This window comes from Terrapene carolina, unplaced genomic scaffold, assembly GCF_002925995.2.
Source record: "Terrapene carolina triunguis isolate 2854851 unplaced genomic scaffold, T_m_triunguis-2.0 Scaffold31, whole genome shotgun sequence".
NCBI lineage: Eukaryota > Metazoa > Chordata > Testudines > Emydidae > Terrapene > Terrapene triunguis.
In genome coordinates, this window is record NW_020664382.1 from 10,296,400 (window position 1) to 10,313,878 (window position 17,479).

Sequence of the window (17,479 nt, forward strand, 5' to 3'; positions counted from 1 at the left end):
GGTGTGTGTTTTAAAATTAAAAAATGTAATTTGTTCTTCTTTCTAGAATGGGGCTGCTTCCTCCACTCCTAGGAGTGCTTATTATAACAACTGCCAGTGCTGGAAACCCCATTATGGGGTATGAAAGTCCAGAGAGATTCTTTTGGGTCATGCATCATCACTTGTAAACATTTCTCTAATTAGCATGTAGTTAACCATTTGGTAAAGTTGGAAGGCGTAATAAAATTCATCACACTCTCCCATGTCTATATTGGCTCTGCAGGGCTAATATTAGCAAAATCTTGTAGATGATTTTGTCAATACAGTAAATATGTCTTTGAATGTACAATGAGCAGATCCAATGAGCAAGAATGTCCCATTTCTACAATCACTTTTCTGACCACTTTTCTGCACTTTGATGCTTAAATTGGCACTATATGCCTAATTTCTCCACATATTATTGGAAGGACAGACCCCTAAGCATAGCTTTATCCAGCACTGCAAATACCAAAACAATGCAAATGATGAAATTCAAAACATATCACACTGTGTAAGCCAAAAACATTTGAATGAAAACACAGGGTGAAATCCTGGCCCTATTGAAATCAATGGGATGTCATGAGTGTTCCCATTGATTTAAATAGGGCCAAGATTTCAGCCACCATTTCTATATTGGCCCCATCCTGCAAACCCTTAGCTGATCAGCTCTTATGAGCAATCCCATTGATTTTGGTGGGATTTATATGAATTAATATTACTCACATAAGAGTTGCATGATTGGGCCTTAAACTTGTATTTGTATCTATTAGAATTGTCTTTTCATTTTTCCCTCTAATTTCTTTATTTAGGAAACAGCTAAAACATGGCCAAAATGACTAATTTGGAAGAAGCTGAAGTACAACTTTCTGAGTTAGACCTACTTTCTAGTATGTTTCCTGATGAAGATGAGTTTATTGTGACTGACCAGTTGGCTGTAGCAGAACTAAAACATTATATTGATAATAAGACATCAGAGATCCCATCTTCAAAAGTTCAGTTTATACTGAATGTAAAACAAGAGGTTGCTGATGCCAATATGGTAATGTAGCCATATTTTTGAAAGGAAAGAAAAAAAGACATTTAAGATCAGATTTTAATGCCCTTTTTTTTTCTTTTCTTTTTTTTTAGGTAATGCTTTCTTTATCCTGTGCTTTACCACTTAACTACCCAGCTGTTCTACCAGAAATTACTGTCAGGTACTGCATATTTCTAGACAGGGAACTAAAAGCTAAAATTTACTAGATCAATAAATAATAGCAAGAGACAGCCCCAAAGAGCACACAGTCTAAATAAACACGACAGACAAAGGGTGGGAAGGGAAACAGAGATGCAAAGTAGTGAAGTGGCTTGCTCAGGGTCATGCAGCAGGTGAGTGACAGAGCTGAGAATAGAACATAGGAGTGCTAGCTCCCAGTACAGTGAAATTATTGTGGCTCCATGCGGGCACAGTGATGGTCTTCCAGCGTTGATCATTTTACAGGACCAGTGTCCAAGTAAGGAACATAGGCTCAGATTCCCAAAGATATTTCAGTGGGAGTTAGGTTCCTAAATACCTTTGAGGATCTGGGCCATAGTCCATCGTGACAATGCTTCCAGTTGGTTCTAACTTAAGAAGTGAACGGTTGTTTAATAAATCTCATCCTTCTGCTTGGCAGAATATTGTTACTCACTGACCTGCATTATTTCTGTTTTAGTATTTTTGTTTGTTTCTGTTACATTGTATATCTCAGAACAATACTGCAGTGGCCATCATAAATTCTCATCTGGGCTTTTCCTGTTTAAAATTTACAGCTATATAGTGCTATATATAAAATCTGCAGCTAGTTCTTTAAAGGCTAAAATGGGATTTTCTTAGGAAATATTAACTTAAATGTTTTAGCCAAACAAAATGCTTTTGTACCAGTTCTAAACTAACAACATAATAGAGTTTTTAGACATTTTGATTTCCCTACCTTTTAAAAAAGATATGCTAACAAGATGTGTTAATATTTTTTCCTTAGCTCACCATCAATAAGCCGATCACAGCAGATTCAGCTGAACACAGATCTAAAAACATACTTGCAGAGAAACTGCAGTGGTGAGGTCTGTGTATTAAATGCAAGAGAATGGGTTAAAGATCATGCAGCTGCTTATATCGATAAGGAGCTTTCATCTTCCTTAGTGACGACATTGAGGACTATGCAGTCAGAAGATGTCATTTTCACTAGATTATGGATCTATAGTCATCACATCTACAACAAGCATAAAAGAAAGAATATTGTTGATTGGTCTAAGGAGCTCGCTCTGTCGGGGTTTAGCATGCCTGGGAAACCAGGTGTCATTTGTGTAGAAGGCCCACAGAGTACTTGTGAAGAATTCTGGTCAAGGTTTGCTTTTTATATACTATATTTTGCTTTTAAGTAACATTGGTGGTTAGAATATTGTGCTTGTTATGTTGTGGTTCTGTACATTTGTTCAGAAGGTGGGCAACTCGTAGTACTGGTAAAATCAACATCTTGTCTATGAAAAGTATATGTTTTATATTTTATCACAATACATTTACACCTCCCACCTTCTGCCACTTCTTATAGCCATCAGGGCCATAAATTAGCCAGCAAAGGGTTCTCTTTGACTAGTGCATGCAGTGCTTTTCTTCTTGCCTCCCCCGTCAGCTCTACGTCAGCTGTGTAGCAAGAGTATGCTGTACCACCAGTCTCGTTAATATTTTTTATATTGCTTGTATCATTTGTATTTTCGTGTAGTGTAGACCTGGTTCAGCTCTGCCCATTTAGTAATAAAGAAAAAGGGTAAGAAAATTCCTCGCACAGACAAGGTGGAGGTGTGTAGTTATATATAAATCCCAACTTTATTGACTGTTCTGTTCTGTAAAGAAACAATGCTCTGGTTCTAGGAATGTTTGCAGGTATGTATATGTTTGTTTGACTGATTGGCTAATGAGCTATAATGTGTATCCCAGGTATCTACACAATTGAAATTTGTCGATTCTCCTCCTTTCATAATCTGCTTCATAACATTTTATAAAATGTGCTACATTTTATGGATTCATATTTCCCTAATTGTTTTCAGAGTCAGAAGATTAACATGGCGGAGAATTTTAATTCGCCATAGAGAGGATATTTCTCTGGATGGGTCACATGCTGAGATGCAGAAACAAAGAAAATTCTCATCTTTTGAAGAAAAAGTATTTGATGCACATGGTACCAGAGGAAATCATATGGATCTGGGGCAGCTCTATCATTTTTTAGATGAAAAGGGTTGTGCTGATGTTTTTCAGATGTACTTTGGAGTTGAAGGATGTTAGATCAGCAAGGATCCAATCAATGAACTTGAAAAATTATGTGACAGTCTTGGATAAATTATTCTTTTCCCCTCTGAAATTGAAGTTGATCAGTGAGGGGAATGATTACTGCTCCTTTATAAGACGAATTCAGTTTTCCATGAAAATGAATATTCTTTTAAATAATGATCTATATGAATGCTTTAATATAAAGATATTTTTAAGGGAAAGATATGATGCTAATTACAAAGACAACGACAACAATAAACCAACAACAGCTTTTTGAGAGATGCTGTGTGCTATTTATAATCTGAATTATTAAAACTTCACCTTGGAGAAGTTGATTATATCTATGTAATATAGTAAAAAAGATCCAGATGTTTGTGAAAAGTGTTAGTTTTGGGCAGAGATACAGCACATCATATTATAGACATGGGATTATATGTGTGTGTGTGTAAAATATGGAATGGGAAGGGAAGAAAACATGGGTGTGTGATTTTCCAATGATTACAGTTATTTTAAGCAGGCATCTCTGGAAAGAAATGTTGTCTTTTACATTATTGAACACTGTATTTACATACACTACCAGCAGATGTTTTGATTCCAAAACATTTATTTAATATTTGCTGCTTATAATACTTGCAGTTGAACATGGTGCTTTATAAAGATAGGCTTAGATCCTCCAAAGCCTTACTCATACAAGTGGTTTTATTGACGCCAGTCGGACTAGTCACATGAATAAGGACTACTCACACAAGGAAAAGAAGGTTTGAAAGATGGGGCCCACAGAAAAGACACACTAGTTGCCCTAACAAGTTTATAATTGATGATTTCAATTCTATTATTATTTCTATTTTAGTAGTGTTTAAAAACTTTGATCAGGATTGGTGCCCCATTGAGCTAGCCACGTACATAACAAAAAGGCGGTCCTTGCCCCCAAAAGTTTACAGTTTGCAAACTCTTTTTTATATAATTACTCCCACTGACTTAAATAGAAATCATATGAATAAGAACTACACACATGAGAGAAAATTTGCAGGATCAGACTTTGTATAATTTTGCGTCAGATTTCAATAAATTAATATACATTAATTCATAAGAAAAGACTGAACTCTTTATTATTTTCCCTAAAGGTAGTATTCTACATTGTAACGAACTTTGAAAGTTGTGTACATTTAATAAGCAGTACACACTGAATGTCATGGATGGTGACATTCAAATCTCTTATGTAGGCAAAAATTGGTGAGACAGCTTTTGTGGTGGATATTTGATTTCAGCTCACAACACAATTCTGTTTCCTCTTTCGAACCCTGCTAAAGTATTGGTCTTTAATTGTACTAGAATGGATTTACTTAAGATTAAAAGAGTTATCCAAAGTGTACTAGGGAATTACAGTATTTTCAAAAATATTAGTAGAAGCTATGGTTTAAAAAGATATTTCAGTTTGGAACTATGTTAATGTAATTATCACAAAGATACAGCAGCAATTACTAAAAATGTTCATTTCCCATTTATCTGACCTCTGCAATCATTCTAATATAGATGTGTGTAACTATTTTTAAGGAATATCATATCAAGCTGTCTTGTTTTTGAAAAAAAAAAAAGCACTTCACGTACATCAAAATGTACGTTTGTGCATACTCCTGTTTTAAGTACTTTCATGCATTTATCTTCTGAAAGGCTATGTCATGACACTTTAGGAAGCTTTACAGTATGTACTTTCAGATTTCTCTCTTTGGTTGCCATTTAAATTAAAAAGAACAGGAGTACTTGTGGCACCTTAGAACAAATTTATTAGAGCATAAGCTTTCGTGGGCTACAACCCACTTCTTCAGCTTATGCTCTAATAAATTTGTTAGTCTCTAAGGTGCCACAAGTACTCCTGTTCTTTTTGCGGATACAGACTAACACGGCTGCTACTCTGAGACCTGTCATTTAAATTAAAGTGCAATAATTGGCCCATTTAAGTAAATTGAAGAACTTCCATTAATTTCAGTAGATTTTGGATCAAGCCCTATATGAAGGCTTAAATGTATTGAAGGGCAAATAGTGGATTGTAAAGTGTGCAGTTTAATGAAGTGTGACAGATATGGGAGTCTGCTGTCTGTCCACACACCGTAACATCATGGACAAGCTGCCATCTCTGGCTCGGTGGCAATCAGCCAGCCAGCACCCTGTACCTTGCATGCCAGCTGGGGAAGGTGCAGTGTTGGTGAAGGAAATTCTACATCTGTGAAAAACAGTATTACCAAATCTTGTGGCATGTGTTGTTTTTTTGTTCAAGCCCCAGTTCCTGGAATCAAGTGATTTCATGGGAATCTCAATTTTCGTAACAATAAATAAAAAATATTTCTATCCCTGGCCTCATTATTAAGGACAAAAGCAAAAACGTGTACCCAGTGTACCCTAGAGGCATGAAATCCAGACGGGACATAAAAACCTAACATTTATTATTTGTTAAAAAAAAACAACCTCGTGATTTTTAAGGCCGTTGATGATTTGGGGGGCCTGACTCCTGATTTTCCAAGTGCCGGGCATTGGCGATGGTGGTGGAAAAGCGACCAGACCATAGTAGCCTCCCCGGACGCGGGGGCGCGTTGTTGTGGCAGGGAAAGCGGGGGGTGCCCCTAGGGCTCACGGGCTCCGCGGGTCTGGGGGCACCAGCCCGAGGGGGGCTCCGGGCTCAGCGTGGGGCGGGCGGTGCAGGCAACGGAATCTCCCCTGCCATGGCACGGTCCCCACCCTCCTCCGCGCCGGGGGGAGGCTCCCTGGCCTGCAAGCGCCGCCCCCGCCGCTCCTCCCCGCCCGGCCCGGCTCGGCTCGGCTGTCTGCGGGTCCCACTCCGGCCGCTTCCTGCTGCGCCGCCGCCGCCGCCATGGGGGGGAAGAACAAGCAGCGAACCAAGGGCAACGTGCGGGTGAGTCCGCCCGGTCCGGGCGGCGGCCCCTCCAACCCCCAGGAGCAGGGGGTTGACTGGCCCCTTCCCCGGCCTGTGCGGTGGGGGACGTCTAGGCCTGGGGGGAAAGCGGCGGTGTCACCCCCTTCCCTTCCCCTGGTCTGCCCATGGGGTCCCAGCCCCACAGCCATGGGGCATGCGTGCCTGGGAGTGACACTGGGCCCGGGGTCTGCCCCACAGGGTGATCGGCCTTTGGAAGAGAAGAGCAGGGGGCTGGGACACTCCTGCTCACCTGAGACGGGAGATCTTCCTAACAGGTGTTACCCAGCCCAATCTAAGCTGCCAGGGTCAGGGCTGTGCTAGAAAAGGTTCGCCAGTGGCAAACCCGGCCCGTGGCGATGCACAGTATATGGGCAAATAAGTGCTTTTCTGGGTGTCGTTCATAACCATTACCCCCAATGAAATAAACCATACTAACAAAAACATGTTTATGCTGGGACAACCGCAGCTACACTAGGGCTTTTGGTCATATACCAATGTTGCAAAAAACCATATCCTTAGCCAACATGGCTACATCCTCAAAAATGTCTAGTGTAGTCTGGTCTAAAGAGCAATAGTGCTTGCTTACATGCTTGAGGGAATAATTCCTTCCTTTGCAGGAGTCGGTGGGTGGAATTCTGTGGCCTGTGTTAGGAGGCCAGGAGATCAGAGGTCCCTTCTGGCCATAATCTGAAATGTTACACAGGTTCACAGGCCATACTCTAAAGCAGTGGTTCTCAACCTATTTACCATTGTGGGCTGCATATGCATCTCTCTATGTGTTACATGGGCCATATAGCCACACAATATATATACTAGCTGTATGGCCCTGAGGATGTCACATGGGCCACCTCTGGTTGCTGATTGGGCTGCAAGTGGCCCACGGGCCTCATGTTGAGAACCACTGCTCTAAAGTTTGTTATCGTCCACAAGGAAATAATTGGCTACCCAAATTTGTATGCCTGCTCTCACTTTTTTGTTAATTCATATGGGGACCATGACCAGCAGCCAACCGGTGTAAAACGAAGCAGGTAGAAAACCCTTTTATATTTAAATTGGGGATGCAGCTTGCAGAGACTCAGCAAGCAATGTGACCATCCTGAAATACAGCACTGCCTTCAGGTGCCTGTCATCTCCATAGGTGGATTCTTGTCTGCTAGTAGAACTGGCAGGACTAGCATGATTGCCTGGTGTAAGATGGTGACTTTTCATTGGGGCTAGTCATATGCGAAGTTAACTATGTGCATAAACGTCTGTGGGCTCATGACCTCATTTCCTCTGTTGCTTGTGCAGGCCTTTTCAGACAGCTGTGGGTAAGAGACTTCTTTTAAGAAGAGAAAAATGTGATCACAAATTGGCATGGGTCTTGAACTAATGTAGTATCTGTAATTACACTTAATTTATTTTAAATGTACAAGTTTTCAGCTTCTGTTCTGTATAGGCTCTTCTAGTGCCACATCAGCATGGTATCTGAGGCCAAGATCCACAGAGGTATTTAGTTTCAGTGGAAGGTAGGAGCCTAGATATAGAACCCTGCAAATCTGTAGATATCCACTTTATATCTGCAGATATCGACGGACCATGTTTGTGGATTGTGAACGGATGCAGATCCAAATTTTATATGTAGAGCACTGCAAATCTGCGGATATCCGTGGACCATGTTTGCGGATCGGATGTGGATACAAATTTTGTATCTGCACAGGGCTTTACCTAAATACCTCTGTGGATCTGGACCTGAGTGCAATCCAGAAATGATGTGACATCTGTCATGTGTGGTTTGTTCATTCTCTTCCCAGGGGAAGAATTGTGTGTGCAGTGTAATGTTTAGTTTGGGTAGGTATTTTTTTTTAATATGTACACACTGCTATGTGTTTATGTTAGGGAAGACAAAGGAACGCTGGGAAATGCATCATTATGACAGATTTTAAATTCACAGAAATTACTTAGTTCAAAGTTATGGTGGCCACACAAGTGTAGCTTAGCCACCATGTCTGTAGTAATTTTATGCCTAATGATCACAACATTTCTATTATTTGTTTTTTTGTTTTTTTAAAAGAAAACACCAACAACTTGTGAAAGTTAACTGATACTTTGTTACACTTTTGCTGAACCTTAGGAACAAGGGCTGTTAATTAATTGCAGTTAACTCAAGTGATTAACTCAAAATAAACTAATTTGATTAAAAAAATTAATTGTGATTCATCACAGTTTTAAGTGTCCTGTTAAACAATAATAGAATACCAACTGAAATTTATTAAAAATATTTTTGGATGTTTTTCTACATTTTAAAATATATTGATTTCAGTTACAACACAGAATACAAAGTGTACAGTGTTCACTGATGACCCTTGTTTAAAAAAAAAAAAAAAGCCTTAATTAAATTTGTGACTGACCTCCTTGGGGGAGAATTATATGTCTCCTGCTCTATGGTTTTACCACATTCTGCCATATATTTCATGTTCTAGCAGTTTTCGATGACAACCCAGCACATGTTGTTTGATTTAAGAACACTTTCACTGCAGATTTGACAAAACACAAAGAAGGTACTAATGTGAGATTTCTAAAGATAACTACAGCACTCGACCCAAGGTTTAAGAATCTGACGTGCCTTCCAAAATCTGAGAAGGATGAGGTGTGGAACATGCTGTCAGAAGTCTTAAAAGAGCAACGCTTTGATGCAGAAACTACAGAACCGGAACCACCAAAAAAGAAAATCAACCTTCTGCTAGTGGCATCTGACTCAGATGATGAAAATAAACATGCGTCAGTCCGCACTGCTTTGGATCATTATCAAGCAGAACCCGTCATCAGTGAGGAATCATGTCCTCTGGAGTGGTGGCCGAAGCATGAAGGGGCATATGAATGTTTAGCATATCTGGCATGTAAATACCATTTAACTTCGGCTACAACCGTTCTATACAAACACGTGTTCTCACTAACAGGCGAAATTGTAAATAAGAAGTGGGCAGCATTATCTCCCATAAATATAAACAAACTTGTTTGTCTTAGTGATTGGCTGAACAAAAAGTAGGACTGAGTGGACTTGTAGGCTCCAAAGTTTTACATTGTTTTGCAGTTATGTAACCAAAAAATAATAATCTACGTTTGTAAGGTGCACTTTCATAATAGATTGCACTACAGTACTTGTATCAGGTGAATTGAAAAATACTATTTCTTTGATCTTTTTTACAGTGCAAGTATCTGTAATAAAAAATACTATAAAGTGAGCGCTGTACATTTTTTATTCTGTGTTGTAACTAAAATCAATATATTTGAAAATGTAGAAAACATCCAAAATATTTAAATAAATGGTATTCTATTATTGTTTAATAGAGCGACTAAAACTGCGACTAATCACAATTATATTTTTTAATCTCGTGATTAATCGCAATTAATTTTTTTAATCATTTGACAGTCCTATTTGGAACCTCTAGATCTGCTACGGAACACCTCAAAGCATCAATCTTTTTGGAACATCTGGTCTCAGTTCCTTAAAGAAGTGGGAGGCACTGATTAAAATAAGCACTGGATTAACTTCACTGGAACAAGTTAGAGGAGAAGCTAAACTAAAGAAAAGCAATCATTTTCAATAATAATTCAACAAGTCATGTGACATTGTGATGTACCCCATTCCCCTAAATCTTCTCTGGCCCCCTTTGTATTTGTTGCTGATTTGGGGTTTGTTTGTTTTTTGCTCTTTGGGTTAATTTTATATTGTGAAAATTAATGAAAATATTGAACCTAAGTTTGAAAAATAAAATTACCATTTCAGATTTCTCTACTTAAAGCCCTGGTAGAATTTCTTAATGATAAGGCATATAATGTGAAACTTTTTCCTTGGAGCAGCAGATCAATTATAAGACACAAACCTGCAGGGTCATTTCTTCAAGTGTGATGATTTAGATTGTGCATGAAAATGGTTTCCAAAACCAACATTTCAGTAAGAAATAAAATGGTTTAAAAGGACATGAATAATTAATTGACTTCTCATTCTTGTTTATATCAGCCCTCCAGCAGTGGCAGAGCTGCAGAGCTCCTTGCCAAGGAGCGTGGAACAGTGCCTGGGTTTATTGGCTTTGGAACATCTCAGAGTGATCTAGGATATGTACCTGCAGTCCAAGGAGCAGAAGAAATAGACAGCCTTGTAGATGCTGATTTTCGAATGGTGCTGCGAAAACTCTCCAAAAGAGATGTCATAACAAAATTAAAAGTATGTGTATCCTATATCCCTTAGTTTACTTTTTAAACATCCTTTAAGAGAAAGATAACTTGAAAGTTTATAGGGTGAAATTCTGGTTCCACTGAAGTTATTGGTAAAACTCCCATTGACTTCAGTGAGATCATGGTTTAAGCCATAGAATCTAAAAAAAAATTGTGACAAAGTTGGATGTAACAAGCGTACATTTGAGACATCTAGTTCTAATATTCATTTGTGCAAGGGTTCTTTTGATATTTTGCTTGGGAAGGGGAATATTTTTGTGTAAAGTGCTAGAAAGGAATCTACTAAAATAATCAATGTTACTTTCACGCTAGCAAACTCCATAGCATATACTGTAATTTGTTTAGCATCTTTGAAATACTTTTTGTATGCCTCAAAAGCTTGATTTTGATTGTATGCAGTTTTAAGATGTTTTGGAAGACCTTTAGAAAGGTCTGTCATCTGATTCTGATGCAAAGAGGATTTGCAAGAGTAACTCCAGTTAACTAGAGTTTTTAGACCCAATTGCAAGAAGTGAACCAATTTCTAGTTTCATGAGAATTACAGTACCAGGCAGTAGTTGGTAAATTTAGTAAATTTCAAGATATACATTCACCTGCAATTTTTCTAATCCCACGCTGTTGGTATTTTGATTTTAGGCTATGCAGGAGTTTGGGGCGATGTGTAAGGAAAGAGAATCAGAAGTTGTTAAAGGTGTTCTTCCTTACTGGCCAAGAATTTACTGTAAAATCTCACTTGTAAGTATTAAAGGACTTAGGTTATGACAGAAGTAAACCAACAAATAAAATTGCTCTGGGCAGTTTCTGTGGTAATCCACAAGGCAATCAGATCGATACACCTAATTGTATATTTTTGTGGGTTCGCTAGTTTTAAAAAAAAACCTGTTAGAACTCGGAGAAAAGCACTTGGTCCTAAGTGGTTGGGACGCATCATCAGGGCAACGTGGGGAAGCTTTCATTGCTCATGCCTGTGCTGTGCCTGCTGTATGGATAGAAGCTTTTAATCACTAGCACCTTAAATGAACATTATCCAGGTTTTTCAGCTTCAGGTTTCAACATAAGAAAGCTCTTTGACTACATAAGCATGTATGTGGACAATGAGAACATCCACAGTTCTATGAGATAGGATAAATAATTTAAAGAATATAAAGCCTCATGATTTAGGGCATAAACAATTCTCCAACAGGAGTTGGGAAGAAACTTCACCTGTGGATCGGTTACTCCATAGTTGTCCTTTATAAGAATTCTAGCATATTTCTCTGAAGCATCTGGCACTATTGGAGGTAGGATACTGGAATAGATGGATGTCTGTTCTGATGTGTTTCAGAAATTCCTATATTCTTATTAGGAGCCATGGAACATAAAAAATCTACTAATATATCAGTGCCAACAAATGCTTGAGATTTACAAATCCAATTATGCATGGTTCATGCAGACTCCCAGATGTTTTTATGCTAATGAGAAAAGTTTCTTAATTGAAGGCAGTTTCCTATTTACCTTTTCTTGTTCTAACCTTTTTTGAACATTAAGGGAAAAATCTAGACATGGATACAATATAAATACAGTCATATATTGTATATTTTATGCTATCCACAGTAGTTAATGGAATCCAAAGGGATTATAGCTCTTATGTGGTATGCTGCTTTGATGTACGGTTCATGGTTATGTTGGTAAAATAGGACCATAGTCTGCATTTAGGGATTCCAGTGTATTCATATTACATCAAAGTATTTGTAATCTTTAGGATACTCTTCAACCTTTGGGAAGGTGTGTAGTGCTGTACACTTATGGAGGTGTAACTAATGTCTCTAATGCAGCTTAATCAATAGAACTGTTCTAAGCAAAGTGTAATATAGACTTGGTGGTTAAACTAAAGAGACAAATATGCTCTGAACAAAATTACACTGAAAGTGGTTTGTCTTTCTTGTCTGTATTCCAGCATCTAAAAAAAATCACAGAAATTCTCAAACTCACTTCTCTTGTCATAGATGATTCAAAGTTGTTTTAAGATATGATTCCTCTATTTCCCATCCCCACTCTCTTTGATGACAATACTGTTAATATAGAAAGGTTATTTAAGAAATTGAAGGGCATTCCTATGATGAAGATTGGATTCTGCAATCTGTACTCAAGCTAATGGTCCCATTGAAGTCACTGAATCAACAGGATTACTTGCATGATTAACAATTAATCCTAAAAGTTAGAAGATATATGCCCCAAATCAATTATTAGTTCTTAAGACTTTACTTCTAGATATTATTAACTGAAATGTTTTGCATTGTTTATGACTAATATTGTTTCATTTCATTGATGAAAAGGATGGGGGATTAGTGAATATAAGCCTTTAGGTTTGGCATATAAGGACTCAATTTGAAACCATACAACTGAATACAGACAACTTTTTGTTTTGAGCGGGGGAAGTTGGGACATGATAGCAGAGCAAAAGAATTTGTGTTTTGGTATTCTTGGTATCAGAGAATGTATTTCTGTTAAAAAATCTTTATTTTAAAACAGGATCATGACCGCCGTGTTCGAGAAGCAACACAGCAAGCTTTTGAGCAACTTATTCTTAAAGTAAAGAAACACTTGGCTCCTTATTTAAAAAGTATCATGGGATACTGGCTGATTGCTAAGTGTGATACTTACTCCCCTGCAGCATCGGCAGCTAAAGTGGCATTTGAGACAGCTTTCCCTTCAAGTAAACAACCTGAAGCCGTAGCATTTTGTAAAGAAGAAGTTCTGAATGTGAGTTTAGAGAATACTATGTCCTTAAAGCTTTATGCAAGTAGTTGTCATCTGTTAATGAAGAGAGAAGATTTTTTTTTCTTGCAAATGTTAACTCATGCATTCTTTGCATTTGCATTCAGAAAGGTATACTCTCTTCTCAACTGAAACTCCTATTAATGCTAATGGTGATTGAGACGAGGATACAGTCCCCAATATCTCCCTTAATTTTTCATACACACTGAGGCTGCATGGGTCTGTAGAGCTATGTGGATGTATAGGAACTAATTTCTTTGCTATGCATTTGCATATGCACAGCAGATGATGCTCAGTCACCAAGTGTGTTCCAAACAGCACTTACCTGTCACTGACAACAGATGCTGGCAAAATGTTCAGCTGAACTGGTTTAACTGCAGTAGTAGTCTGGACCAATTTCCGAAAGCGTGGTTGTACCTTGTGCTGTGCAAGATGTATATACACTAGGAAATCTATGTCTGGAGCAGAGCCATTTGAAGTATGGAAAAATTAGATTATAAGATTGATGGTTTGTGATTACAAAGCCTTGATATAGAGTTTTTTAACCCCCCCCCCCCCAATTCTGGAGATATGGGACTACTTGCTGTCAGAACAGTGGCTGTATGGTCTAACTGTGGTCAGATCATGGGACTAGGAGTCAGGAAACCAAAATTCTGACCCTGGCTCTGCCATTGTCTCATATGACCTGGGTTGGTCAATTCAACTGTCTTTACCTTTGTTTCCTCATTTGTAAAATGTGCCTAATAACTAGCTGCCTGCATCAGAGGGGTGTTGAAGCTTCATTATTTAGTGCTTACTCTCACGTGACTAACTTATAGCTTGTGGTTAACTTTCACCTATGAAAAAATATGTTCTCGTGTATTTTATCTAGCTGCTACAAGATCACCTTCTGAAAGAAACACCTGATACGCTCAGTGACCCACAGTATGTTTTTCTACTTACAAATTTATAGTTTAAAAGTTCAATTTTTCTTTCAAAAATTTTATTCTGTTAATTTCAATAGATGTAAAATGTATTTCACAAGGGAACAAATGGTAGATTTTTGCAGAAAATAATAAGTACATTATACTGAAGACACATTATGCCTTATGCAATTCTATAGAAAATATTGTTTTTTCTAGGAAAGTGCCTTTTTCTATACTTCACATCAAGCCTGTACAACTAGGCTGCCACACCAGCCTGTATTTCAGTAGACTACCATGGGTGGCAATTGTGCTTGGGAATCTTGCTAGAACTGTGCTTTTGGGCTGGCAGCACACTTAACCCTGTGTCGTGGTGGGGAACAAAGCCAGGCAGCAGCAATGGTGGTGGCTAAAATTTTCAGAAGCACCTAAAAACTCAAGTATCTAAATTCTGTTGACTTTCAATGAGATTTAGGCATCAAAATTCCTAATTCACTTCTGAAAATTTTACCCATTGTCTAGTAATTCTTTCTATCTGATTCATGTGTATCATTGAGTATCTGAAGGACAGAATCGCTTGACATGAGGAGGAGACAACAAAAGAAGGGGAAAATGAACTTCTGAAAATACTGTTTTAGCTAGAATTTGGCAATGTAAATGTGTTTAGTGTTTAACACACATACACAACTTATGGAAAGTTCAGTGTAGTTATATACACACTGCTGCAATCTCTAGGAAGAATCCTAGGATTTTCTTACCAAATCATACGAGAAGCCCATTAATAAATATGAATATACACATTTTGCTAGTTTTCAATTAATGCTTTAAACTTGTTTTTGTTTTTTACCTGAGAACTGTACCGGAGGAAGAAAGGGAAGCCAAATACTTTCGAATTCTGACAAGTTCCTTGTTAGCCTTAAAGAAGTTGCTTTGCATGTTGCCAAAGAACGAGATTCATTCACTGGAAGAAAAGCTAATACCCCTTCAATCTCAGAACAAATTTTGGAAATATGGCAAGCACAGTGTACCTCAGGTATCTGAACCTTTTTATACCATCTTTATTTGTATAGGCTTTTTCTACAAAAGCAACACTTGAAAACTTAGGGCACTAAGCCATCCCCAATATTGTGGAAGAAAGAAAGAACCAGGTGCCTTGCCCAACTGTGTTTAAAACAGTCTTCCAATCACAAGACACATTGGCCCTGTTATAGGCAAACAAGTGTCCGAGCAATCTCCTCCAATATGTTCATTTGTTCCTTTGAGGTAGGCATCTCCTTATTTGGAATTTGTGGCTGAAATACAGCCCTTTAAAATTCTTGGTGAAGAAGCAAACTCCATAAACTTATGGATACATTTAGGCAAGTAATTTTCTAAATTATTTGATTGACCTTCATTCTGCCAAGAATTGTTGTTTGTGTTTATCAGTGCAGAACAACTACAGCATTGCATTACAGTGTTGCATAAAATGATTCGTTTAGTCTGGCAAAGCATTTCGGGATGCTTATGGATAAAAGGTACGCCATAAAAGGAAGATAAGCATTCTGCATAATGTTGTACTTTTAAAAACATATATAATCTTCTCTTCCAGTATATGGTCTATTAAAAAACTTTTGTCACATAATGTCCCTATTTAAAATTTTTTTTTACAGCTCTGTGCACTAACTGAAAATTTGTTGTTTTGATTTTTGAGTGTGCTAAAAGTAGTATTTTAGACATGCCTATGTTGATATACCATTTCTTTTTAAAGTAAATCACAGTATGTAATTAACAAGCATGGGGAAATTAGACCTTTGATTTGTAGAAGTGAATAAATATTGTAATCCATGGTTATTGAAATATTTTGTTTTTGTGGCTTACTTTAGGTTCGCTCAGCTTTTTTTGAGTTAGTTTCTACTTTCTGTCAGCTCCTTCCTGAATCAATGAAAGTTGAAGCACCAAGAGTTTGTCCCGCAGTTCTTCTCAGTATTGATGACAGTGATGCAGTGGTGTGTCCAGCTCTTTGGGAAGCTGTGCTTTACATCCTTGTTACCATTGAGGTAATGCAGGAAACTGAATGAGAACTTCTTTTCGTTATAAGCCAGAGGCTAGCGGTCTGTTCAAATATGTCAGACTTAACCTTTCACATCATACCAGTGCCCTCGGTTTGGGGTTAAGCAGAAGATATCATCAGTTTAAAATAAAGTAACCACTGTGCACCCCTTAGTACTGCAAAGTACACACACACACACACACAGCACTCACAGCTCCATTAAAAGTCAATAATTGTGTGTGTCCACCATCTCTGAAAAGCAGAAAGGAATTTAGCGTGTAATTAAAATGAAGTTGTGACATTTAAGAACTTCATAAGTATATAAAATAGCTTTTAAAAATACAAATATTTCTCTGTTGAATTATTTATTAGAATTTATAAAAAATGATGTGCAAGTTGTTCTTTATTCACTGTTTAGTTAGAGCCTGATACTGTAGCCACTCCACTCCTCCTATAAAATCCTGGTTTCATTGAAGTCAATGGAAAATTTCCATTGACTTCAGTGGGGCCAGAATTTCATTTAGTAATTCCATAGTGTCCTTTTTGTAATTGGTGTTTGATGTATCTTGTAATTGTTGGTATGACCTATAATCATTTATGAAAATAGCCTTCTGTTTATTCATATATTATCAGTACAAATAATAAATGTAACTTTGATGATGTTTTTTTCCCCTAGAATATTTTTTGTGCCTTTTGGCTTTCGTTCAAAATGCAGTGTTGTTGTAGCTGTTTTGGTCCCAAGTTATTAGAGAGGCAAGGTGGGTGAGGTAATATCTGTTATTGGACCAACTTCTATTGGTGAGAGAGACAAGCTTTCGAGCTTACACAGAGCTCTTCTTCAGGTCTGGGAAACTTACTCAGGGCTGGTCTACACTTCAGTGAAGATGCTACTACACCGATGGGAGAAGGAAGGCAGGGGGGAAAGCAACTGGGGGGAATTGTTAGTTGGTTATAGATTATTTTAATAAGCCAGACATACAGTCTATTCAGTCCATGATTTTTGGTGTCTAGCAAAATTATGAATTTAAGCTCCCAGGCTCATCTTTTGAAGGTGTTGTGCAGGATTTTTTTGAGGATGAGGACTGAGAGGTCAGATTTCGCTTTGTGAAAAGTGTTCATCCACAGATGATTGGGGGGGGGGCGGGGAGGGTTTGTCTTTTATCCTTTTCCTGTGTGAGCTTATTTGAGAGCGTAGTGTCTGTCTGGTTTCACCCACATAGTTGCTATTGGGGCATTTAGTGCACTGGATGAGGTACACCAATATTGTGATAGCCATATGTAGGACTCATGGATCTTTACAGGTGTGTTGTCGGGGGTGTTGATCATTGTAACAATGGAGA

General features: G+C 38.1%; 2 protein-coding genes across 2 annotated transcripts in view; both read left to right on the forward strand.

The window, feature by feature from the left end:
• Positions 1-665: 665 nt before the first annotated feature.
• LOC113406474 (RWD domain-containing protein 2B-like) lies at positions 666-3,379 on the forward strand. The gene is made up of 4 exons (XM_026651617.1): positions 666-1,057; positions 1,147-1,214; positions 2,019-2,384; positions 3,085-3,379. Exons 1-4 carry the CDS (start codon positions 842-844, stop codon positions 3,317-3,319), a joined length of 885 nt encoding a protein of 294 aa, XP_026507402.1. The 5' UTR covers positions 666-841; the 3' UTR covers positions 3,320-3,379.
• A 2,752-nt stretch (positions 3,380-6,131) lies between these two features.
• Positions 6,132-17,479, forward strand: part of LOC113406615 (E3 ubiquitin-protein ligase listerin-like) — a 41,176-nt gene continuing 29,828 nt past the window's right edge. The window contains exons 1-7 of the mRNA XM_026652304.1: positions 6,132-6,212; positions 10,237-10,440; positions 11,088-11,186; positions 12,963-13,193; positions 14,080-14,132; positions 14,963-15,143; positions 15,973-16,146. Of these exons, the coding sequence (XP_026508089.1) occupies positions 6,171-6,212; positions 10,237-10,440; positions 11,088-11,186; positions 12,963-13,193; positions 14,080-14,132; positions 14,963-15,143; positions 15,973-16,146 (984 nt within the window). The 5' untranslated portion in view covers positions 6,132-6,170. The remainder of the gene's footprint in view (positions 6,213-10,236; positions 10,441-11,087; positions 11,187-12,962; positions 13,194-14,079; positions 14,133-14,962; positions 15,144-15,972; positions 16,147-17,479) is intronic.